The sequence below is a fragment of the Athene noctua genome, chromosome 2, assembly GCF_965140245.1.
Source record: "Athene noctua chromosome 2, bAthNoc1.hap1.1, whole genome shotgun sequence".
Lineage (NCBI taxonomy): Eukaryota > Metazoa > Chordata > Aves > Strigiformes > Strigidae > Athene > Athene noctua.
In genome coordinates this window covers 26,341,967-26,366,123 of record NC_134038.1, presented here as the reverse complement: position 1 = coordinate 26,366,123, position 24,157 = coordinate 26,341,967, and the positions used below count along the sequence as shown (strand labels likewise).

Here is a 24,157-nt window from a genome sequence, read left to right as displayed (position 1 = left end):
TGATACATAATCTAATTCTTTTTGAATTAATGAATTGAATCATTCAATCATTGAATAATGAATTTTCAAAGAATAAAGAAATTGCCACATGATGTTATGAAGGTGAAAAAAGGGATTAGAAAAATTTAGGGATTCATTATCAGCTGTGTCTATTACGGAGTGTATTAATTGCAACCTCTATCACGTGAAGCCCACATTCCTTCATCCCCCCCTCACCAAAAGAAGACTTATTAGAAGATCAGTTAATGAGATAAATACGTAATTGTTCTGGTTTTTACTTGTTTTTCTTAAGCCTCCAGTAGTAGTCACTGTTGGGGACAGGGCACAAAGGTAAACAGATGTCAAACACCACTTATGGCTGCTGTTGAGTTTCAAGAGAAGAGTGGTCTCTTTTGAGCGTTATGGAACTTTTTTTTTTTTTTCCCCTTCTCTTTTTGTCTACAACAATGTGAAAAGATCTCAAAAAGTAAGGAAGTGATTAGAGTGATAAAGAAAACATGTATTTTGCAGAAAAGCTCTAAAAAAATAAATTGTTTTCTACAGGCAACATACATGGGTCTACATCAGGGCTTAAAAAACTACCACAATATTATTTAGAGAAACAAAAAGCATTAATAAAAAAATATTTTTCAAGCATGCTCATTTTTCTAGCTATTGCTTGCTTTCGGCAAAGAATCCAAGCAGCTAACCTTGGGTTTCTTGTCTTGGTGAGAGATTTTGTCTCCTTCACCAGGCGCTTTCTCCTTAGCACTGTTCATTCATTCTTTATCAGCATCCACTGGAAGGGGTCAGGTCTGTTACTTGCAGAAGGGCTGTGGGTTCAGCAGCCCTGCTTGCTTCGGTTCTGTAGGAGATTCATTCATGGAGCTGGGAGCATATCTGAACATATGTCAGTGGTCTTTTACAGCTGTCCATGTCACTTGTCACACCCACACTTCACACAGAAGCTTTCAAATGTGCCCCACGTCCAGAAGCTACATCTGTCACAACAGTGAAAGAGCGCTGTTCCTTCATTTCTGTCCTTCAATAAACCCTTAGGGCAGCATTCGGCTCAAGCTGAACGCTGGGTGGATTTTAAGGGAGGAGCAGACAGCCAGGCCAGGGAGGACATGTGTGCTCAGCCCTACATTTTGTGCCCCCTTCCCCGTGTTCATGCCCCGCTGTGGGAGAGATCCAGCTCAGTGGTGTGGCTCTCACCTATCTGTATTCCCTGTCTGAGCTGGGATAAAAAACTCAGATGAAATTCAGAAACTTCAGTGGGTTCAGTATTACCACTGGAAAGCCCCACCACCTATTTTTTTTTTTTTTCCCCAGAAAGGCCAGCCGCATTATTGCCAAATAATGTGAAATTTGAAAAATAAAACCCTGCTATGTTGTATGTAAGTAAAACTTTATTTAAAAAAAGCTCCCTGGGCCATTTCTCAGACAGACTTTGGCACTGGAGCAGTGCCACAGCAGTGCATGGCATTTTCACTGAAACGGGGGAGCTGTGCCCCCTTCCCTCCATTCCACAGCTCCCCAAAACACCCCAGCCACCCTCCCAGTCTGGTAGCACCCACCAGCGTCTGGAAATCTTAGAAGGACCAAGTCAGTTGCTGATCAGATGGCTAGATTTGGAAAATGCTGCTCTGGATGACTTGATGTATGGACACTGAAAATGGTAATAATACCGAGGGGGGAAGGAGCTCCTTGTATTTACAACTCCAGCAGCGTTTCTGGTGGGAGTTGATTTAGCAGACCTGACGTAGTTTCTCCAAGCTGTCTGGCAACTCTTCAAACTGAAGTTAGTAACTCCCTTCTGTGTGCTATAAGGAGTTTATGTAGAGCTAATGAAAAACGTGACCATCCTTTTTTACTTCTGGGAGGGCAGGCTTGGAGCCATGGGCATAAAACACGGACCTGGGATGGTGCACAAAGAACGGAAACGTGCGTTTTTTCAAAAAACCCTGAGGTGTCCTGACAACCCCTCTTCCACGAGGTGCCACTCGTGGGTCGAGAAGCGCCGAGCCCTTCCCCGCTCTCCCCACGCAGGGCGCCTCCCCGGGGCCAAGCCCGTGGCAAACCCAGCGGCCGTGGAGGGGAGGACGGCGCCGCCTCAGCCCTTCCCGCGCCCGGCTCCTCCCAAGATGGCGGCGGCCCCGCCCCGCGCGGGCGGTGTCCCGGAGCCCGTCCCCCGGCGGTGGGGTGTATGACCGCGGCGGGGCGAGGAGAGGGTGGCGGGGCTGGCGGCAGCCGGGTGTTGGGGCGGCAGCCGGAGCGGAGCAGCGCTGGGTGAGCAGCGCGGGCCCGGCCGCCTCCCAGGTGGCGAGGGGGTCGGTCGCTGGGGTCGGTCGGGGAGGGAAACTTTCCTCACGGAGCCTTTCCCCGCTGGGGTTCTGGCCGCTTTTCCGCGGCCATGTTGGGAGCTGGGGGCTGCCTGGCGGGGAGGGAGCTCCGCTGGCGGCCGCCGTGCGGGGCTGTCCGGGCCGTCCGCGGGGGCACTGCCGCTTCCCGCCGGGAGGGAGGCGGCGGGGCGGGAAGGACCTGGGGAGGGAAGGGGTGGCGGCGGCGGCGGGCGCTAGCTTGTCCCAGGGCGCCGAGGGGAGTTGCGGGGCCTTGGAAACGAGTTCGTCCTCCAGAGCGGGGTGGGAAAAACAACAACGACGGCGGCCCCGCGCTGTTACATAAGTGCCCGAAACTCCCCAGCTCGGCCGGGGCCCGTGCGGCGGCGGGACGGGCTGGGGCGGAGGGCGCTTCCTTCCCCAGCGGGCCCCGCGGGCAGCTCTCCGCCGGGGCAGCGCCTTGCCGCTTTAAGCTCCTCGTCGTTCTCGGAGCGAGTCGCCTGAAAAAGTCTTGATGCTGTGGTGAAAGAAAAAAAAAAAAAGGCAGCGGAATCGCGAGTGGTGCGGCTGTGATCATAAGGTGCTATTTTTTTTTCTGTGAAATTCGCATATTTTTGGAGAGGAGCGTGATTGGTCTGCTTAAGATATGTATGGTACATAAATCGTTGTCTGAAAGCGGCTCAGGAAAAGCTAGCCACATGTTTTTCCTCTCGCCTCATTTGAAATACTGTGTACATAGGCACTGATATTTATAAATGATAAAACTGCTTATCATGTCAAGAAAGCAATGAGTGAGTGCTGAGCAGCGCATCTTGGCATCGTCTTTGTCTCTGCTGAGAGAAACAGCTGTAGCTCAGATTTTGGTGTGAAGCATCAGTGCAGTAATTGTCGATAACTAAAACGACCTGTTATATCCTTAACCAGAGATCAAGGACTTCTTCCTTGTCTTCTGGTTGAATTGATGAGAGTGGTTCCAGAAGCATCACTGAGTCCTAACTCAGGCTATCAGATGTGCTGAGTAGTTACTGTAGAGGTTGATGCTTATTTGACTTAACGCTACATCTGAGGCTGCAATGTCCCTAACAGCTTAAGTTCAGGTGAGGTTTATACAGTAGGTAAAGTGGGTCTAAAATCAACCCCCAGAATCAATTTAGGAACTGAGATTGCTAATTTCTCTTTCTCTTCCAAAATAAAGAGAACTGAAATACTCAGCTTTCAGGTTCTAAGACTCGTGTATTGAATTATTTTAGGGATGGCTGTCTGAAAGAAGGGAAGTATTTACAAATGGCAGTGTTTACTGAGATCCTACAGATAATTTGCTTTGTATTCAGTCATTAACATGCAGAAAGGAATCGGTTCTTCAGCTCAGAAGGCCACATTCTTGCTTTAACCTATGTAATCGAAATACTGTTGACCAATCGAATGAGAAATAAGAATCCCTGTGTAGTTAAATGTCATGTGTATCAGTTTGTTAAATAACAAAGTGCTGCACTGCTTTTGGTGAAAACAACAGTGAAAGTGAAGTGTTGTGAACCTGAGTCCCAGATTCTTGCTTCTGAATGCAAATCAGCCATATGCCTTTTGGTGCGTCTATGAGTTTTGCTCTGCACAGAAATACGCGTAGAGGAAGTCCCTTAAATGTGAAATGAAAACCAGTGAGTAGAAACTTGTAGCTGGAGAAACTGGATCAGTTTCCTCTTGTATGCTCTAGCAAGAGACAGTCTTTTCACCTAGAAGCAAGTTTGTATTTAGGTGCAATGATAAAATCATTCTTTAGCAAGAGCAGTGTTCTGTTTCCCGTAAATTATGGCCTGAGACTTAACTCTAGCATTACATACAACCCTGGACTAACAGAAGATCTACCCATAACATCCTGAAGCCCTTTAGTTTACAAAAAATTCTCATCGGTAAAATGGTTGTTATATTCAAATGACATGGTGACTTTTAGGTTTCATCATTGTGGTTAGGGGATGTAGGAAGGTCTCAGAGCAGTAAAGAGAAATGGAACTGCAGTTTCAGGTGAGGCATGATACACAATGGAACTTGGCACATCTCATTTACCTTGCAAAGAGCCAAGTGACGGCAATAAAGGCAGGGCACAAGCACTGGTTTTGTTACACTTGCAGTGTTTTTGGTGACCAGTCTTCAACAAAGAGGGCTGGAGGTGTTAAAGGTTAGTGCCAAAGCATGGCGCGTAGATGAGGGAGAGTGGAAGTTTTTATCACGTGCAGATGTGATTTTTCTGAAAATGTGTCTGTTAGCTCAAATGTTAGAAGTGGTAGTCAAGCAAACAAATGGCATGCAGCTTTTTGTTCTTAAAGGCCATTTATTAGCTGTGATGTCAAATAAGGAAACCCCAGCATTAACAGTGGGTACATTTCTTAGATGTAAGAAAGCTAGTTAACTTCTTGGGTTTTGTGTTAAGAAATGAACCTTATTCTATACTGTTTCAGGTTCTAATAGTGCATTTGTGACTTATTTCAAGCTCTCAATATTTAAGCTTGCTCTTTCATTTATGTAATTTAAAAAAAATTGTAGATGATGTTTGTGTATATATTTTACTGTTTTCAAGGATTAATTCAGTAATTTGATGGAAGTGTGATAATCTGGAGATTGTTCAGAAAGACAATATATAAGGTGCAAATAGGCTTTTGAAATAGTACTGCGTATTTAAAACTTTCTTCCTATGCAGCAAATGCAGAGTTGGCTATTGTAGAATAACTTTTGTTTTCATGATTTAGCTGAGGACTTGTTTTTACGGATGAGGAGGATGAAAAGCTATTCTGTAGATAGATGTGGTAGAACACATTTACCATACTAAAGATTATTTTAGCACTGTCATAAACTATAAGATGTGATGACAACTGTGTTAGCAAGCAGAGTCCTGCAAATTCTGAGCCACAGAAGTAGTCCTGTTGAAATAAATGAGTCTGCTTGCATGAGAAGTGGCTTGATTGAGAGTTGTAGGACAAAGATTCTTCTTTTATGAAAATAAATATTATTGAGCAGAAGTGTTATTGAACAGAAGAGTACTTCATGGTTTTTCAGCCTGCCACTTTAGTACTACATAGTCAAAAATGCACTCATATGTTTACTTTGGTTTTTTGAAGTTGCATAAATAGGTAAGAGTGCTGCTGCCTTGGATATAGTGATGGTGTGTGGTTTGTTTTTTTTTTTCTTTTAAGCCTACTAGTGATTGTAAATAAGGATTTTAAAAATAAGTTGGAAGAGTGACTTTTATTCTTTACATCATTATGTTTTACACAATGTGCTTAACACTGTTTTATTGCACGTAATACATCAGGACTTTGGCATTTTGTATAAGTGTAAAAAAGCAAAACCAGTTGAAAGTTAAGGACTTCAAATACAGGAATGTTCTTTCTACACACACAACCCCCACCCCATTCCTGCATGTAGTAAGATGACACACAGGCAGTTAGTTACTGTGTTGAGATGCAATCTCTTGAGAAGTTGGACTGATTCAGACAGATACAGGGGAGTTGCTAGATAGTGGTGTATCTGATTTTTCTATCAGCAGCTTTAGCTTTCACTAGATACCTCTTGTACTTGAGACACATCATCTAAAGGTGATAGTTTTGCTTTTAAGTACTTAGTATGCCTTCTGCAAAAGTTACAGCATGTTCTTTGACATCTGCATTTCTAAAGTGTACGCATAATTTGTTAATGCAAATTAATATTAAAGAGTCTACTGTACACGCTTGCTGTTCAGATTGTCAGATAGCATCTTTCTCAGAACAGTGAGCTGTGCACCTTAACTTCAGTGCAAACCTTTGTGCCGTTTTCAAAGTTTCCTCTAGATTGTGTCATCTTTGCTGCAGCAGTAAGAGCCTAAGAGCAAAGGAAAATGGCCTGTTGGATGAGAATCACGTGGACCACGAGCCTCAGCAGTATTCTGGAGGCTGTTTATTGCACTCGGAGGACTGGGTTGTGCTGAGTGCTCTAATGTCTGTGCTCCAAGTGCTTTCCATATGACTTTAAAATGCATCAAACACATTTGACAAGCAGTAAAAGGGGAAAAAGGCCAGTGAGTGCATTTCTCAGGAAAGCCACCTACAATAAGCTGCTGTGATTACAGGGTTCTTTCAGGAAATTACTCCTTTCCTTCTCCTTCTGCTTTAAATTTCTCCTGACTTAGCTGTCAATACTTGGTAGTATAAAACTTCTGAGACTGATTTGCAGTGTATTTCTGTTCTGAAAGCTGTGTGTGACAGTGAATTTTTTTTCCACCCCTCTTTCCCCCACACCCCAATTTTGATGTAGGTTACAGCATGGAGCCAAATGAACTGCCCTTTTAACACACAGGTTATGGCTAAAAAGCTGGTTACATTGAAGACTGATAAAACCTATTTATGGTATCATTGTTAAAGCTTTCCTTTTGGCTTTTGTTCATAGCTGTCAGATGTCATTTTTCTAAACCGTCACCGTCCACTCATATCTCACCAGGTAGTGGCATTTGCTATAAAAAGGGTTTATGTCCCTTGCTCAAGAAAGACCGATTCAGTGCTTGGCTTATGTATTTTAAATATTGCTGGATAAATAAATTTTAAATCTTGCTGCAGGGGGCAACAATGATAGGTCCGTCATTGCAGCACTTCAGTGTTGTCAAGCTTCCTGAAAATCACAACGTGTGGTTTAATTCCAAGCCCCGAGCTGTGTTTCGGCTGCTTGCAAGCCCCTGGTTTCTTCTGGGCTGGTGGTTCACAGCCTGATGACAGCCCTGCTGTGCTCATGGTTACTGAAGCTTGAGTCATTTTTTGGTACCACTTTAAGCAACTTCTTTCAGGGGGTTTAAATGGTAGGAAAAAGATTCCTTGCAGTCAGCCATACTTGCCCTTAGTCTATTCTTGCTGGGGAACTAGTGGTAGAATTTGGTTGTGGTTTTTTGGTTGGTTGTTTTTTGTGTTTTTTTTCTTTTAAGGAGTTGAGAATATTAAGGGACTATGTATGTCTGAATATTCTGGTTTTCCTACTATAATACTGAAGATGTGCTGCAGCATTGCTTTGTCTGACCCTGTTAGGTAGTGGCCAGCTGCCTGACCTCCTGAAAGTATTTCTACAATATAATACAGTATTAGGTTTTCCCCCTGAAGTGTAGATTTCTTAACTTGGGTCAAGAGCAGCAGAAAGTTGAGGTGATTGCACCTGGTCAGAGAAGAAGGTTGAGTGTTATTTGGCTTGTGTTTTTTTTTTTTTTAATTTGTGGAAATGCTTGGAATTACTGAGCTGGTAAAAGAAACATCTTTGTTGTGCAGCTTCTTTTTCTATAACAGGATATCTGATTTTTTTTTTTTTTAATTCACATGCATGTGAAAATGATATAATAAAAATAGTGATGATGTGGTTATGCTGCTGTACCTATAAATTGTGAGACTGCATGGGAAAACTTTGCTCTGTTTTAAAACACAGCTAGCTAAAACCAGAAGTCCTTTTGTGTTGCAGTTACTTGTAGGAAGTTAACAGCTCTTGCCTAACTTCGACTACTTCATAACTCTCTAGTCCAGTCCTCGTTAGACTGTTAGTAAAATTCAGAGACTTCTCTCATAATGGTAATAGAAGTAAACTAAAGAAAACTTAAAACAGAAAACCTTTTTTTTTTTTAAATACTGGCCACTTTAAGTACCTGTGCATAGTGAAAAGACATAAGCCAGTGAAGAAAGTCAGGTGTGTCATAGGTGCACATTCATGAAGAAAGGGAAAACAAATTCTGTTAACTTGAGGAAGCTCATTGTAGATAGATGTTCTGGTAGCTCTCAAGTGCTAAACATGCAGGTACTCTGGAAGCTATGAGGTGCTATTTTTATTTTATACTTGCATATAAGAGATACACATCAGAAATCCTTCTGTAAGCATTCTCTACTTGTAGGTTAAAGATGCTGCAAGAAGCATGCTGGCAAATACTGTTTATTTCAGTCACTGAGTACCAAATCCGCTTTTACACATTGACTGAGAGACAGTCTACCTAGCACTTAGCAAGTTGCCTCTGTGTGTGCTCTAAATACAGTAATCCATAACAAGCCATGCGGCCAGTCTGGTTTTGGAGAACTGTTTGCAAGATGGATTTGGCAACACCTCTTGTGGAACAGCTGTATCTGGATCTGTTGGTTTTGTTTTTTTGTTTTTTTTCTTTTATATTAATGATGCTGTGTCCCCTCCCTGAAATAATTTAAATAAGTTTGTCTATTTCAAGATTTAAAAGGTATATTGATGCTGTGGATTCTCTTCATTGTGCTGGGTTGGCTAAATTTAAGGCAAGATCTAGTTTGTTCTGAAATTGGTCAAACCTTTTTGACTGATTTTTCACATCCCTCACCAAGGTTCATTTAAAATTAAGTGTGGTATTTCTATATGTCAAGTTATTTGCTAGCCCAGCTACCCAGATGGGTGCCTGGGTGCTGGAGAGGTGGGCGGTCATCAGTTAAGCTGTTCCTTCACAGGCAGCGTATCAGATGGGATGGGCACACCCAGCGCCTGTCCAGGCAGCCTGGAAGGGAGGGGTCAGTCACTGCTGCCAAACTGGAAAATAACATTTGCTGGGAGAGACTCTTCAAACAGCTAAACAATTGCAGTAGGGAAACATTAAGTTGTAAACAGAAAAACGTATTCCAATGTTTAGTATCGCAGCCCGGTCGAGTGGTACTTTAGGCATCGGCCCAGCATGCAGGGTCCATGTCTGCTGGAGCTTTTTGAGCTGGAGTACAATGCCAGGCTTCTGTCCTCTGCCCTCGAGTCTTCTGGCACATTTGTAAGGTGTTGGTCTGTTGTTCTCCTGATGGCTTTTAGCTACTCAGAGCTGTGGAGAACTTTGGAAGGAACTTGAACTTTTTTGGGCCCAAGATCTGTGGAAGCTGGTTTTGAAACCATATTCTGGTGTGTGTTCCCAGTGTTTTGGTTAAGATGAAAGATCCAGTTTGCTGGCACCAGAGGCTAAGCTAACCACTTCTAGTGCTCCTAAACACATGCAAATGGCAAGTCGAAATGCTAGGGTATTTTCCCATGACAGAAAAATTTGATCTGAATATTGGGCTTTTTTCAGTTAATTGTTTGTTGATTAATTTAAAAGGGCACATGTGTATTGCATAGTTTATAAATACATAGTTTATATAAAAGTGTACAAAACCTCAGCCTTTTAACTTATATCCATTTCAGTGTGTTGACAGCTGCAAGTATTTGATATGCCCATAGTTGTCTGGATCTTGCTTTCTGTGCTTTGACAGTTGAGTTTGTCAAAAACTGTTTATCGTGGGTCAGGCCTGCCTGTTCACCTCTCTTTGCAGAACTCAAGCTTTCAGGGTTGTGCTGTTTTTTTTTTTTTTTTGTTTTGTTTTTTTTTAATTCTAGCCATTACCAGGTTTGCACATGAACATGCTGGCTACCTCTTCTTTACCATCTTGAAAGGTGTTAAGAATTTTCTCATCTAAATGGCAGCAGTTCGGCTGGCAGTACTGTGTTTCACAAGTGCAGTTCAGAGCCATGTAAGCCTGTATTGGTGCTTGGGGAGTGCTCAGCTTTTTCGCAGATGGGTAAGGACGCAGAGATAAAACAAGTTTAGGAAGTTGCTCCCTTTGTTGCTCCAACCCGTGACTACCAGGTGGGGGATGGAGAACTGTGTATTTCTTTCCAGCAGCAGCTCTGTCGCTATCATGCCAGGAGACAAAAACAATATCAGCTACCATGGTTTATTATAAATAGAAGCATGACAGTGGTAATAAGCAGCTGATTTAATGAAAAAGCTGGATCTCTTACAAGAATGTTGCTCCTGGGCTTATGCAATGAGGTTTCTCCTCCCCTATGAGGCATTCAGGGACTTTTTCCAGTGAAGTTGGGGACAGAAGGGAACTACAACCACTTGCAGTTGGTCTAGGAGTGGATTGAGGCACTCCTGATTGTGTACTTCCCTGTGGTATGAACCCTTTAGTAGTACTGTTTCGGTTTGCATCTTTCATATTTTCTGTTACTGCCAAGGAGGAGAAGATAGTGGGAACAGCTTTGGGACTCAGCAGTTCTGGATTTCTGTCTTAAAGGGTGCCACATGTTTCTTGCTGGGAGCAGGGCTGCTGGCATTATGGCACGTGGCATTAAGGCCAAGGTGGTTCCTCTCACCCTTTGTGCAGGGCTGCTGTAAACTGGCTGAACTCGTCTGGTGGGGCAGCCTGCTTCCGCATACCTTTATTTTCCTCAGGTGTCCTCTGTGGTTATTTAGCATTACAACTCATTTGGGATGTGGGACCTAGTCTTTCTCTTTACAAGCAGGTTAAATTGGTGTTCTCTTTCCAGTTGAGGTTTATTTCGTTAAAGACCAAACCTTGTGAGAAGCTAATGTGCAGGACTGAGATGTATACAGCAGCTCAGGCAGTGTGCTATATGTTCAGCAGAGTAGCTTGGATAGTAAAACAGCATTGTTCTGCTCTTGCTGTGCTAATACGTATGCAGCTTTGGCAAAACGGATAGTCTGTTGCTAAAAATAGCTTTCTGTGCCCAAACTAGCTTCTGAGTGGGTTGGGGAATGTAAGGTCATACATCTTGAAAGAAATTATTTCCATCTCCAAAATGGAGTTGACCTTTCTAGGCATTCCTAGCTCCATTGAATAATGGCTACTGCAAATTTGAAGAGCACTGCACTTGCCATGCAGACTTGATAATAAAGTTTTTTTGTTGTTGTTCTTAATTTAGAATCATTTACATTCAATGAGCAATTCTTACACAACTGGTCAATTAAAGTGAAACGGAAATCCTTCCTTGTAAGTTAGAAATTAGAGTATACTAAAATTAACTGTAATGCATTATAAGAATTATTATGTTAGGCAGTTAAAATAGGGATTTCTACCCTCAAGAAGAGTTCTAGTGGGACTAGACTTATGACAATCATTTGGAACAGTTTACAAACAAAAACCAAACAGATCTGTCTGGCTTACTGTGGTAATTACAGGTTTATGATGACATCCAGCTAGACAAATGCAGGGGTTTGCTTTTGTGATGTATTTGGACATGACTAAATGCTGGGCTGAGAAATAATCTAAAGATTTCTAAAATATTGGCAATGCAGAGTATTTGCAGGTCGCACAGTTTGAAGTAATGTGGTCGCTGTAAGCATATTTCCAGCATGGTTTCTGTGAGTCCATGGCCGATGCCAGAGCATTAGCCAACACATTGAGACAAATGAAAGGTTAAGACTGCTCCTTTGTACTGGATATACCAGTAAGGGAGGGAGTTAGCTCAGCTGTGTTTCCCCACACCGCAGCCATTGCTTCACAGGCTTGCACAATGCAGGAAGCCATGTCTTCACAGTGGGGAAGAAAAAATGAAAAACCACATTCATGTAGAAAACCTTATTCTGAGAATCATAGAAATGAGACTTGGGAGAGGTCCACAGTATCATCTGTTCCACTTTCCTGCCAGTGTAGCATTGATTGATGCTTATCCTATGTTTTCTCTATGGTATTTGTATGAAAATGTCGCAAGCATCTTTGCTTCCTTAGAGTAATCCAAAGCAGCCGTGGTATAGCCACCATCTTTTTCCACTTTTTTATCTTGCGGCTTTTTTGGTTTTATTAAATGCCAATAATTAATATGGGTTTTATTAAATGCCAATAATTAATAAGGGTGTGAAAATGGTGCAGAGAGGCAACAGCATGGAAAAGGTAATCTTTTTGTCTGTGAATGAACTCTATCCTACTACTTGGTACCCTTCTGATTGCTGCAGCTGTTAACCAGATTAGTCAAAAGTGATTCTGCATAAAGACTATATTGAAGAAATTCAGAGGAATCTTATTGCCTCCTTTCCTTCTGTCATCTCTACCTTGATATAGTCTCTTTAGTCTGTTGGTCCTTAAAATTTCTTTGCAGTATCGTGATGTAGCTTTTTGTCATTCTTGGTACTCATCTTTCAGGTGTCATCAGGGTTATCCTCTGCCTCCTTAGCAGCTGGTTACAGTGGTGATAGCAAGACAGTTTGTTAAATACAGCAGTTTTGGGAGTACTTTTGTGAAGAGATTTATTAGAGAACTGCTTGTTAGAAGGCTGTATTTCTCTTTTAGTAACAGTTGTTGTCTTATGTTTTAAATAGCATGCAGGACAGCTAACTCCAGCACAGTACAGGCACTTAGTTGTTACTGTCATGTCAGCTTTTAGCAGTGATTAAGACCTTTAGAAAGCATTTGTCACTCATATCTTCTCTCAACATAGTATTTTTTGTGGTGAAATTTCTTCTAATTTCATTTAACTTTATGGTTAAATTGTTCTTTTTGCTGTTTCATAAAAAGCCATTGGCGAATATATAATCAGTATTTAAAACACCTGCAGTTAATTGTCACAGATATATTTAAGTGTTAAATATAGAATGAAATATTAATGAATTAATAAATGGGTTACTGGATATTTAAAACTTAATTTTCCTCAATGTTCTACATACTGAATGATAGAAATAAAGTTTAATTAAATACCTCTTGCTGGTATTTCTGTATCATCTTTAATTCAGCTCTTGTTATTACGTTTATGGTCCTTGACAGCTAGTGCTGACTTGTGCATGAATGTTGGGATTCTGATTACAATGAGATCTAAGTGCATAGAAAGCTTAATTTTGCCAACAGAGATGATGCATTGAGACATACAAGACAAGCAATGGTATCATCCTTCTCTGTATGTATTGAAGGAGACTGTGTAGGAGGTGGAACTAGTGAGGCCAAAGTAAGATGTAAAATTTATGCTGATTTCTGACCTCTATCAGAAATTTAGAACATCTGCTGTACATGTGTTTAGTTCAGCTATTTTCTGTACTAAAACTATTTTCAAAGAATTAGACATTGATAAGTTTCCTTAAACAGGTTGCACTTCAGAAATTTACACTGTTTTGCTTGGCAGTGGTGCAAAAAGTCAAGTGTTGCTCTTAAGAGCAATACATCTGATATTAATAGAGATTAGAATACGGTATTACAGCCCTGAAATGGCTTCACACCTGGAAGTTTTTCCAAAAAAAGCAGTGATATTATCATTTTGGACAGAGCTTTGAATCAGGGGGATGTATGAGGGTTCTATTGTGTTTTGTTCCACTGTAAGTCAGTGTGTCTTCCTTGCATAGGCAAAGTGCAAGAGGAAAGCTGAATGAGTCTGATGTGATAATATAATGTGTAACAGTTATTGGAAACCTACTACTAGAAACAAGTACATAATTATGTACTAAATGAGTGATTCTGCCTGATGAACTCTTTTTAAGGAGAGTGTGATATTTTCCTCTGTAGATCCAAAAGATGAGTCATCTTGCAAACCAGTCATTTAACACACATAAGATATCTGGTCTGCACATAGTCCTTGTCTTGTTTCTGTCTTTTAAAAGTTTTATTGATCTTCTGTACCTTTCATATATGTTTAATTTATGTGATTTATAAAACAAGATTCAATTCCATTTGAAATCTCTATTTTAATCAGACTCTTCGAGTTGTGGAGTCAAACATGATAAAATATTTAACTTTTGTCTTTTATTAAGTGACTGTAAACAGAAACTTTTATTATGAAAAGTGTATGTTACCCTTAGGCGAGAAAGAAAATGGGTTAGTTTGAATGTATGTGGTGGAACACAGTTGCTGACTTGATATGTGCAAATGCAGGTATGAGAGCATGGGCTCTGACAACTGGATAATTATTTAGAAGTTTATTGGATGGCAAGTGTAATATGCTTTCATTTAGATCTGCTATATCAGTTTTTTTTTAATGCCTTTTGTATTCCTCCGTTTCTGAGTCTTCTCTTTTCTATTATCTACACTTGCTTCTCTGAAACAATACCAAGATCTCATTTCATATGTTCTAATGGTGTGATCAGATACTGCAGTTAGTGAAATTTTTTTTATTGGGCTTGTGTTACTGAATTTGGCTTGGAAACATCCTGGATCTGCTACTGCTTTAGGACTGGATGGGCCTATGTATGTTTAGTTTTGAGCTCTTGTACTTTTTATAGCAGCTTAAATACACTTTTTTCTTTAAAGCTGTTAACTTAACTGTGAATGTACATAGTAATGGATGAGCTGCCTGCATCCTGATACCATGGCTCTTGAGAAATCTAGACTGCCTGGTTTGTGTTAATGCAATGTGTTGAATGTAATTGTTAACAGTCTAATTGTTAATTGTAAAGATGATGATAGATGAACTCGCAATTATGTCAAGGCCAGTAAGCATTTTCATCCCTTGAAGGAGAGTTGAAGAAAAATAATGCTAAAAATTAGTTGCTTATTAATTAATGCTTGTTAGCAGGGACTCTGTACTGGACAAAACTTGTTCTTGACCAGGCCAAAAAGTAATGGACCACTGCTGGTTCTGTTGTATTGCTGAAGAAACTTTGGAATTTGGGTTGTTTACCTCTCTTGCATACCTTTTGTGCTTGTCTGGCAGTCTGAGGGGAGTGCTGGTTCTGATGGTAGTATGCTCTGAGCTGGGGTGAGGAAATGTTTTTGTGTTGAGCTGTATGCAGTTTGCATCACTATGCCATTATAGCATTTTTTCACCTCCTTTCTCCCCTCCAGCACCTTTGTGTTACCTGTGGTTCTGCTCTGTGGTGATCATGCCAGCTGCTACAGTGCTAATGTAGTAGAAGATTTTTCGGGCAGTGTTGAATTAAGTGTAGCTATGTCAGTCAGGGTTCCTTTCTTCTTAGTTGACTCCTTATGTGTGTCTTCAGCTATTCTTCTGTGCAGTTTATTCTGGCCTCTATCAAGAGCAGAGCTAGCATATAAAATGAACGTTCTCCTAGTTTAAACAAGACCTGTAGAAGCACTGAGTCCTGGGAGATCTTTGGTTTGGTCACCAGGATACAGTGGCAGAAAGAAACAGTTATGTGGGAGGTGACTTGTCAGTGCACAGCAACCTTAACAGAATTATTTTCCTGCAGTGGTAGCCTGGAATGTTAATAATTGTAATAATTGTGACTTCCTGTGTTGAACACGGGTTGTGTTTTAGGTAAGTGGGTAACTTGTTAGTTCTTCAAAGGTTTCTGTAAGATCTACATTTGCTCACTTTGAAGATTACTGTTCTCACCAACAGGATACAAATGTAAAACTGTAGTGAAATAGAGGAGCAAGGTGATCTTGATATCTTGATAAAAGAATTGTTATTTCTGTAGAAGCTTCTTGTGAGTAGAGTAGAAATAACTTAGTGTCAAAGACAGTTCTGCATACGGTAGAGGAATATTTTGTCACCTTTAAATAGCATATTACACTACAGATATGAAAGTCTTTGCCCCAGCATCTTTGTTGCGAAATGGCCTTACTGAGAGTAGTATGTGAGAAGGAGAACAAACTGAAGGTACTGCAGCATTTTGAGAGTTGAGATTTATTTATTTGGAAAGGCTGGTAAACCCTGCTCATGGTGCAGCTTTATGTAGCTAATTTTTCTTACAAGTTGATGTTTATTTTTGCTATGTTTTGACTAGCAGCTAGTACTTCACTGCAGCCTGGACACAAAAAATTAATCTGATGTGCTGGACTGATGGTCCTTATAGATGCCAGATGGAGTCCTCCTTCAATAAGGTCCTGGGGAGCTTTAGGAATTTGTATGCAAAAAGTGTGAAACTGGAGTTAAACATGATAAAAATCTGAGAAATAGATTTGAGGTTTTTGACTTCATAGTGGCCATAAAGCAGACTACATATAAAATAAAATGCTCCAGCTCTCCCCTTCAGTGGAGCAGTCTAGCCTGTCACAGAATCAACAAGGTTGGAAAAGACCTTGAAGATCATCTAGTCCAATCATTAACCTAACACTGACCATTTTCAACTACACCATATCCCTAAGTGCTCTTGTCCTTTTGGAGCCCATGGTTCTGGTTTGTTTCTCACTTGCTGTGGGGAAGATATGGGGCATGTTTTCAGCAATTTGCCATTGCTTGGGAATTGGTTTTTCTGATCAGGTCTTGAGAACCTGAATCTTGAGGACAGTAATACAATATCTGCTTCTTATAGAGGCCAACAGTAGAAACTTCAGAAGAAAATTTTAGCTGGAAGAGAGGGAGGATATTTCCACCCAGTTCCAGGGTATGATCTGTTATCTTTTACAATATATCTGAATATACTTTAAGAAAATATTGTTGTTACTTCAAAAGATTGGTAGTTTGAATAGCTTTTGGACTGTGACATCTTGAGGTTAAAAGTTCCTTTGTGTGTCCAGATGATATTTTAAGTTAATATCTCCTTGGTATGTGTGCTCATGAGAAGAAGAGGTGTACCTCTTCTCTTGGTTTTACCTCTTGTGACTTTATGGGATGGCTTTTCATTTGTATTCCTGGTCTGTTTTTTCCATGCTTCATTACTATGTGTAATCATGGTACTTTCTTGGTAGTTTCTCATTATCCATTTCTGAACTTACTTCCTTTCTCAGAAAAGGCTAGTGAAGGTGAATGAGCATTAGTGTGCATAGGATTTCAGATGGATTTTTAATTTTTAGTTCTCTAAAAACATGAGAAAAATGTCAGAGAGCTTACTTTAAAAAATTCTAATCTGTTAGTGTAGGAAAACACAGTTCATGCTCTGGAAAGGCAGAATAATCCATCAGCAATCTGTGGCTTTTACTGTTTTAACTGAGGCTGATAGGTGAGAATTTGTTTCAATTTAGATGTGATTTTTTTTTTGATTTTTTTTTTTTTGGTCTTTCTAAATAGTCCTTAACTTGCCCCGGATTCTTGCTTTAAGTTTAGTAAGTATTTTCACAACAAGCTGACAGTACAGTCTTCAGCACAAGTTCTGGAGTCATGTGTCTTGGTTTGAAGCCATCAAACGATCCTGGTTGGAGTTGTTTTCTCTTGGGTCATCCTAGAGAACAGTTAATTAAAACCTTTAGCCTTTTCTCCCTCTGTTTTTTTTTCTCCCAGTGACTTGTATTTTGAAAGCTTTCGTGGTGACCTTGAGCCGAGTTTGCTGTTTATTGGCAGGGAGTGCGGAGAGCCATGAGCTGGAGTTGTGGAGCAGCGACTGCTTCCTACAGGTCGCTGCAGCTTCACACCGAGAGCTTGCTTCACTGAAACTTACCAGTATGATTGTGGGTTTTTTGGGGGGGAGGGGGGGGTCCCCCTTGTGGACTAGCAAAAGCATTTAATTTGCTGTAATTTGCAGATAATCCGTGTAAAAGTAGAAGTTTAGAAGTATCGATTTGTACCTGCAGAAAAGCCTATTTTTCTGGTCTGTCCCCTTTGCACACTGCTGACTGATTTCTTTCCCCACTTCACAGAGAACGTGGGATTACTAAATAACTTCAGACTGACCCTGTGACTGAGTCCTTGCTTTCTTGGTTCAGCTTTGGCACCTGCAAAGGCTGTTTATTGCTAGTGTGTTGTTAGATGGGAATGGTTATTTGGCAGTTAATGGCAGTTAACCCTCATTCCAAATCCTGGGTTTTGTCAGTCAGGCACCTGAATTTGATTTTTTTGAGCCTAAGACTACAGCAAATACACATCAAAAAGTACCTACTTTAACTTTTTCATTCCTTTCTTAGCACTTTTGCCTTAGTAAAGAGAGAGATAATAGTTGGGACAAGCCAACAGAGTTTCTGTGCAGTGGCACCTCTGCATTAGACAAGGCTGTAGTACAAGTGAAACCCAGAGAACTAACTCCCAAGTGCTAGCGTTGTGCCTCCTTGCCATGTGGTAGTAGGTAGTTGGAAGGTGTTTTAAAAAAAAAAAGCAACCCAAAAGTGGCTAGATCTTAATGCTGAATAAAACATGTAAAGAGTTGTTATTGCGTATCACTCTGTATAAGTTAGTATTGGTGCTTGGAATGCCCGAAAGAAGTTAAGATGTCTGTTGAAAGGTGTATTTTGGATGTGCCTCTGTAGTCATAGCATTAAAAAAAAAAGAATCACAGTGATGTAATTTGAGTCTTTGGTTGTTCTGTGGGAGGAAAAAACACTGCAAAATGTAATACTTCTGTTTACTGATCAGTTTAAGCCAGTGTACTTCTGGTGCAGGGAACTGTCTAAGCACTTCCCATCCTTCCATCGTCTCCCTCCACTGCAGCTATCCTGCAAATCTGTGCTCTAAAACTCTCTTGTTTTGTTTTCAGCTTGATCAGCCCTGATCTAATTTACTGTGTAGCTCTTGTAAATGGTGTAAAGGAGCAGGGAGGGGATCAGATAGATGATACAGTTCTGCTTTGTTTCCGTCTGTGGCGATACCAATTTATGCTAAGTTTGGTGTTGCAGAAGGATTTAGGGATTTAGTACAGTGTCCACCTGTGGACATCTCTTAAAGGGAACGATGAAGAAAGCTTACAGATTCTTCTGTCTTCAATGTCTTTGATACAAGATGATACCATGTGTAGAGTTTAAAAAAAAAAAAGGTCAGTTTAGTTATATCTGAGCAAGCCCAGTTGTCAAACTATTTTAGTGTGGAACTGATCAAGTGCTCAAAGCAGTAACTTACAAGTTACTTTTTTTAATCACACAACATCGGGCATGTGGATTTGTCTAGTCAGGGGTTACATACTTATTTAGATGAGGTCTCATGAGAGGTTTCTCTGCGACCACATTTCTATCAGGAAGCTTCATCTGTATTTTGTAAGGAAGTTTCTGAGCTTTGATTCATAGGAAGAAGATCAGGTTATGGCAGAGCAAGAGAGTCTGAGCAGCATCAAGTCTGCGCCTTGTTTCATCTTGATTATTGACTGATGCTGTACTGATAGCAGACAGTGTTGATCTAAAAGAAAAGGTAGGTGAACACAGAGGACTTCCCAAACTGGGATCGTGTTGGGAAGCACAGGTAGTAGGCGCTGGAGTATTGGGTACTCTGCTCTCCTTCAGGCCTGTTCAAAGCAGTGGTTGTACCAAAGGGTGTTGTGAGCTGGAAACTCTGCGGTAGCTGGAAAGGAAGGCACAAGGAGAGCACTGCTGCTGTGTGCTGAGAGACAGGTCTGTTCTTGGTGCTTGACTCTGCCACCTGTTTCATGGCTTTGTCAAGCACACGGTTCAAGTTCATGGCCTTACTCAGGAGGAGCTTGGAGGGGAGAGATCTGGATCAGACTGGCAGGAGTTTCCTTTGCCTGACTTCTGCCCAGGAAGCTCTAGGGTATAAGATAGGATAAGGAGTGGTTTGAGGTATGAATCACTGTAGTGACTTCTTATTTTCAGTTCCCTGTTGGATGCCTCAGGAATCTTACCCTTACAAGAGACAAATCTTATTTGCTACTTGGGGAAGGATGAGGGGTGGTTTTAATCTGTATGTAATTGGAACGTATGTACTCTTTAGCACTTCCTGAAACATGAAGTTTGAAGAAACACTTCTTGCCTAAACTTTAAGCCGGTGCCAGTCACTTAATCTTTCTCAGGAGCAGTTCCAAGCTGTATGGGATATCCTCTGTGCTGATCTGCCTGTGTATGTCATCTGATTGTGATGGGTGCAGATGTGGCTTGAGCAGGCAAGGAGGGAGGGACTGTGCAAAAAGAAAGCAGAAGCAAGCAGGCTGGGCCACCAGCAGTGACTCGCTCCCTGCTCCTGACTCGAGTTTGCCATAAAAGTGGGTGGTGGGTGGTGCAAGCTTTGGCCTGTACAAAATGTTTCTAGTAGGTAGACTCATGGGTTTGGCCCATGATTCAAGGTTTACGTAGTGAAAATAGAGCAATACTGAGCTTGGGAATGGTGGTTTCCTATGTGAACACCAATTATATAATTTTTGTTTATAGTGTTAACATGGGTCTCCAGGCTGCTCAGTTAAGTTGATGTTTCTCTCAGTATTAGAATTTGGAATGATGGATGATACTTTCTTTTGATATCCAGTGAGTAGATGCAGGAGCATATACAGAGAAATGTGAGCATTAAATCAGGATGCAGTAACCTTACTAGAGAGGAAGCCTCCTAGTCTGTTGCCAGAGGCTCTCAAGAACAGTGCTGTAGGTGCTGTCTGTGTGATAAAGATAGCTGTCAGCTGGATGGAACATTTTTGCTTTTTGAAAAAAAGACTAATCAGTTGCTAAAAATTCTTAGGTGTTAATACTTATTTAAATCTAGTCCAAGTCGGTGCCTCTAAGCCAGCGAGTTCTGTTAGATATTTTAAGAAATGAGGGGTTGGTACCTTCCTTGGGGATGGCTGCTGTTGAATCAGTCCTGTTCTAACAACAAACTTTTTTTTTTCTAATTTTAGGATACTTGTGAAAGATGGTGGATCGCTTGGCAAACAGTGAGGCAAATACTAGAAGAATAAGTATAGTGGAAAACTGCTTTGGAGCAGCTGGTCAGCCTCTGACTATTCCTGGTCGTGTTCTGATTGGAGAGGGAGTACTAACAAAGCTGTGTAGGAAGAAGCCCAAAGCAAGGCAGTTCTTCCTGTTCAATGACATTCTTGTTTATGGTAACATTGTCATCCAGAAGAAGAAATACAATAAACAGCACATAATCCCACTGGAAAATGTCACTATTGATTCCATCCAGGATGAGGGAGACTTACGAAATGGGTGGCTTATCAAGACACCAACAAAGTCGTTTGCAGTTTATGCTGCCACTGCTACAGAGAAGTCTGAGTGGATGAACCACATAAATAAGTGTGTTTCTGATTTGCTTTCCAAAAGCGGGAAGACTCCTAGCAATGAACATGCAGCTGTCTGGGTACCAGACTCAGAAGCCACTGTGTGCATGCGCTGTCAGAAAGCAAAATTTACGCCTGTCAACCGTCGTCACCACTGTCGCAAGTGCGGCTTTGTTGTGTGCGGGCCTTGCTCTGAAAAGAGATTTCTTCTCCCGAGCCAGTCTTCCAAGCCTGTGCGAATTTGCGACTTCTGCTACGATCTTCTTTCTACTGGGGAGATGACTGCTTGTCAGTCCACTAGATCAGACTCCTACAGCCAGTCACCTAAATCATCTTTGAATGATGTATCTGATGATGATGATGATGAAGACAGTAGTGATTAAGGACCAGATGTTTTTTCAATGTGTTGCAATTTGCGTTTCAAACCATATGGAGCTGCTTTTGGGGAAGTCTGTAGTGAGGTTCCTCAGAAAAATCCTGTTCTAGCCATAAAATATGCCTGAATATCTTCAATTGCAATGTGCCTCAATCTATGAATTCTCTAGACAATAGTTTTTTCACTCCTCTGCAGGGATAGACTGTTGCAAATGTTATCAGAATATTTTCCAATTTCTTATACTTGAGTTGTGTCTAGGTTAGACTTTTGTGGAAGATTGGAGAACAAAATGTACTTTCTTAATTTAACAACCCATACTTCCTAATGCTTCGTATTGATATGTTAAGTGGGCTTTTTCAGATATGGGGAGAAAAACTGTAAGCATGCATGGAACAGTGATGTTTTGGTTAATCCCTTAGACGATCTTGTTTTTCTAACCATCGTATATAATAAGTTGAAATGTGACATAACTTAGAAACTTAAATGTCACAGAACTTGGAAGTTGTCTTGTTTTGCTCTTATTTATGACTTCCTATGCCAAGCAGTGCCTTGTACCAGTTGTGCTGATTCAGGAAGAAACAAACTTATTCTATGTCTATGCCTGATGCTGGTATCTGAGAGATTGTTGGTGCTATTGAAAATAACTGCTGTGTTCAAAGTGGAGCTTTGACAAGGTCATAACTGTACCCTGCGGTGAGTGACAAAGACCTGAATCACACATCCTCACCCATGTAGGCAGACCTGAAGACTGCAGATTCCTGCAGGCTTCAGTGGCGTTCTCCTTTTAGGAATTGCATTGTGGGTTGGGATCTTGAGATGAGAAGCTTAGGGTGACCCTTTATGGGGATTTATACTTGTTCTTTTCAGAACAGTTTCAAAGTTTCAAATTTGGCAGATGCATACGGAAATTTTAGTTGGGTGATAAAGCATTTGGATGTGATAGCCTATGTATTTTTTGAAATAATTCCCCAAAATTACACTAAACTGTTTCTTAAAACATTGGTGAGAGGGTTGGGGGTTTTTTGCTCTCAGAAGTTTTATTGACTTCTTTAAAAATAACCTCATACTGTCAACAAAAAGCCTGCAAGTATCCTTATAAAATTGGCTTTCCTTTTTACACAGCTGACCTCAGGATAAATGTGAGATGCAAGTTATTTCATTCTAAATGTATACCGAGGACCAAGAAAGATGTATTTAAGAACTATAATGGAATTGTCAGTGCAGAAAATGTCTCTACCATAGTATTTGTTTTTATTTTTAACAAGTTCTTGAATACAGAAGTGTCATGTTCCTGTATAAATGTAAGAGTTAGACTTGCAAAGACATGTTAAACCCCCAAATACTACGTTTCTATATTTTTATAATAGTAGTGTCAATTTTGAAGCAGAAAAACCTCTTTGAAATAGTTGTTTGACTATAGTAGCAACTGACTTTATAAAAAAAAGTTAAACTTTTGTATCTCTGACAATTTCTGCACTGTTTGCCTTGGTTGGCAATAATTGGGTCAAATATTTATTGAATAAACAATCAATGCTGCATATTGCACTAGTCTCCCATTCTGTATGCTGTAAATGTCAGTCATAATTTTTTTATAAGAATTAGCAGAGCACTTCAAAGTTGTAGCCCTCTGAGATTTCTGATAGGTAAAGATGCACTTAGCGTATTTAGGGCAGGCATTCTGTGCTAATAGTCTGTGATACGTTGCTTCAGGTGAAAATTGCATTAATATTTTTAGCTTGGGCAATTTCTAAAAATAAGGGGTTTTTTGAAAAGCACTGAAGAGTATTTGATCTACTTTGAAATAAGCATAAAAATGGAAAATGCTTTCTGATGGAGACTAGGGACCAGGAAGATTCTGTGAAATTGCCAGATGAGCAATAAAGAATCGTATATACTCAAAGACTAGATGAAATCAGTAGTTATGTATCCTTATTCCTGGAAAGATGAGGGAATGGTGACCTGCAGCAGGGGAAAACGGGCTACTCTGAGAAGGCACTTCCAGTTAATAGTGCTTACTTCTTGTACCTCACTCAGTATTTGTGTTTCAGGAACAGAGACATGTCAGCTTCAGTTTTTCTACACAATCGAAGTACAGACTTCCCTTGTACATACCTTCTAATGACTAACAATAATTTTCTTCCTGATGCAATTGTTTCCTCTTTCTTAAGCTGTCAAATATTAACTTGTCTTGTTAAAGAGTCCATCTCCCTGTGTACTTTTCCTTGTGTTTCTATATGTTGTGCTCTACTTTTCAGCACTTTCTAGGGGGCGGGAGGAGGGTTGCCAAGAGTTAGATCACATCCTATACTTTGCCGAATGTTCTTGTACCTACTTCAAATATCTTTTTATCTGTGAATGAAACTTGCACTGTGCTGCACTGATCCCTGAAGCTGTAACCAAACCAATGTGTGCGTGTGGGACTTTTAATCTGAAATTGATGTATATGGTCCAAGCTTTTTGAGAAAGCATTTTTAAAAAAAAAAAAAAAAGTTTTATGGTAATACTCCTATCCCTCAGTGGTATTTGTTTAAAACTTTACAAAATGGACTTAACATCGACTTCTCTTGTACTTACAAATTCCTGAAAGGGCTCGTTTTGTACTTTGTAATCTTGTTCTGTCAAATTATTTTATTTACAAATATACGATGTAGCTTCAAGCCTATGTGTTTAATTTTCTTTAAGTGTGGACCTTCAAGGGTGGCAAAAAATAGGGTGGCTGTTTTTTATCTTGATAAGTATTTTAGCAGCAAGTTGATTATTCATGGTCAGGAGGGATTAGTAAATTTAGAGTATAAGCATACAGGAGAAGATTTAAGACTAAACTGGAACTAAATGTAGTTACGGATTTAGAAGCAACTTACGAATTTGAGTAACTGTTTAAAACAAGGATCACCAAGTGTGTTGCAAAATTTGACTTTTGTTGAACTGGTGTCAGCTGAGCCACTAGAAAAG

The 24,157-nt window shown here is 40.6% G+C and overlaps 1 protein-coding gene across 3 annotated transcripts; it reads left to right on the top strand.

Moving 5' to 3' along the window:
- Positions 1 to 2,158: 2,158 nt before the first annotated feature.
- On the top strand, positions 2,159 to 23,867 carry PLEKHF2 (pleckstrin homology and FYVE domain containing 2). Of its 3 annotated transcripts, none has more exons than XM_074898686.1 (2): positions 2,159 to 2,271; positions 20,449 to 23,867. In XM_074898686.1, the coding sequence occupies exon 2, from the start codon at positions 20,463 to 20,465 to the stop codon at positions 21,210 to 21,212; it is 750 nt and encodes a 249-aa protein (XP_074754787.1). In that variant the 5' UTR covers positions 2,159 to 2,271; positions 20,449 to 20,462; the 3' UTR covers positions 21,213 to 23,867. The 3 variants fall into 3 exon arrangements, with proteins under 3 accessions (XP_074754787.1, XP_074754789.1, XP_074754788.1); XM_074898688.1 differs by having other exon boundaries at positions 2,227 to 2,301; XM_074898687.1 differs by lacking the exon at positions 2,159 to 2,271 and adding an exon at positions 2,542 to 2,901.
- Positions 23,868 to 24,157: the final 290 nt, after the last annotated feature.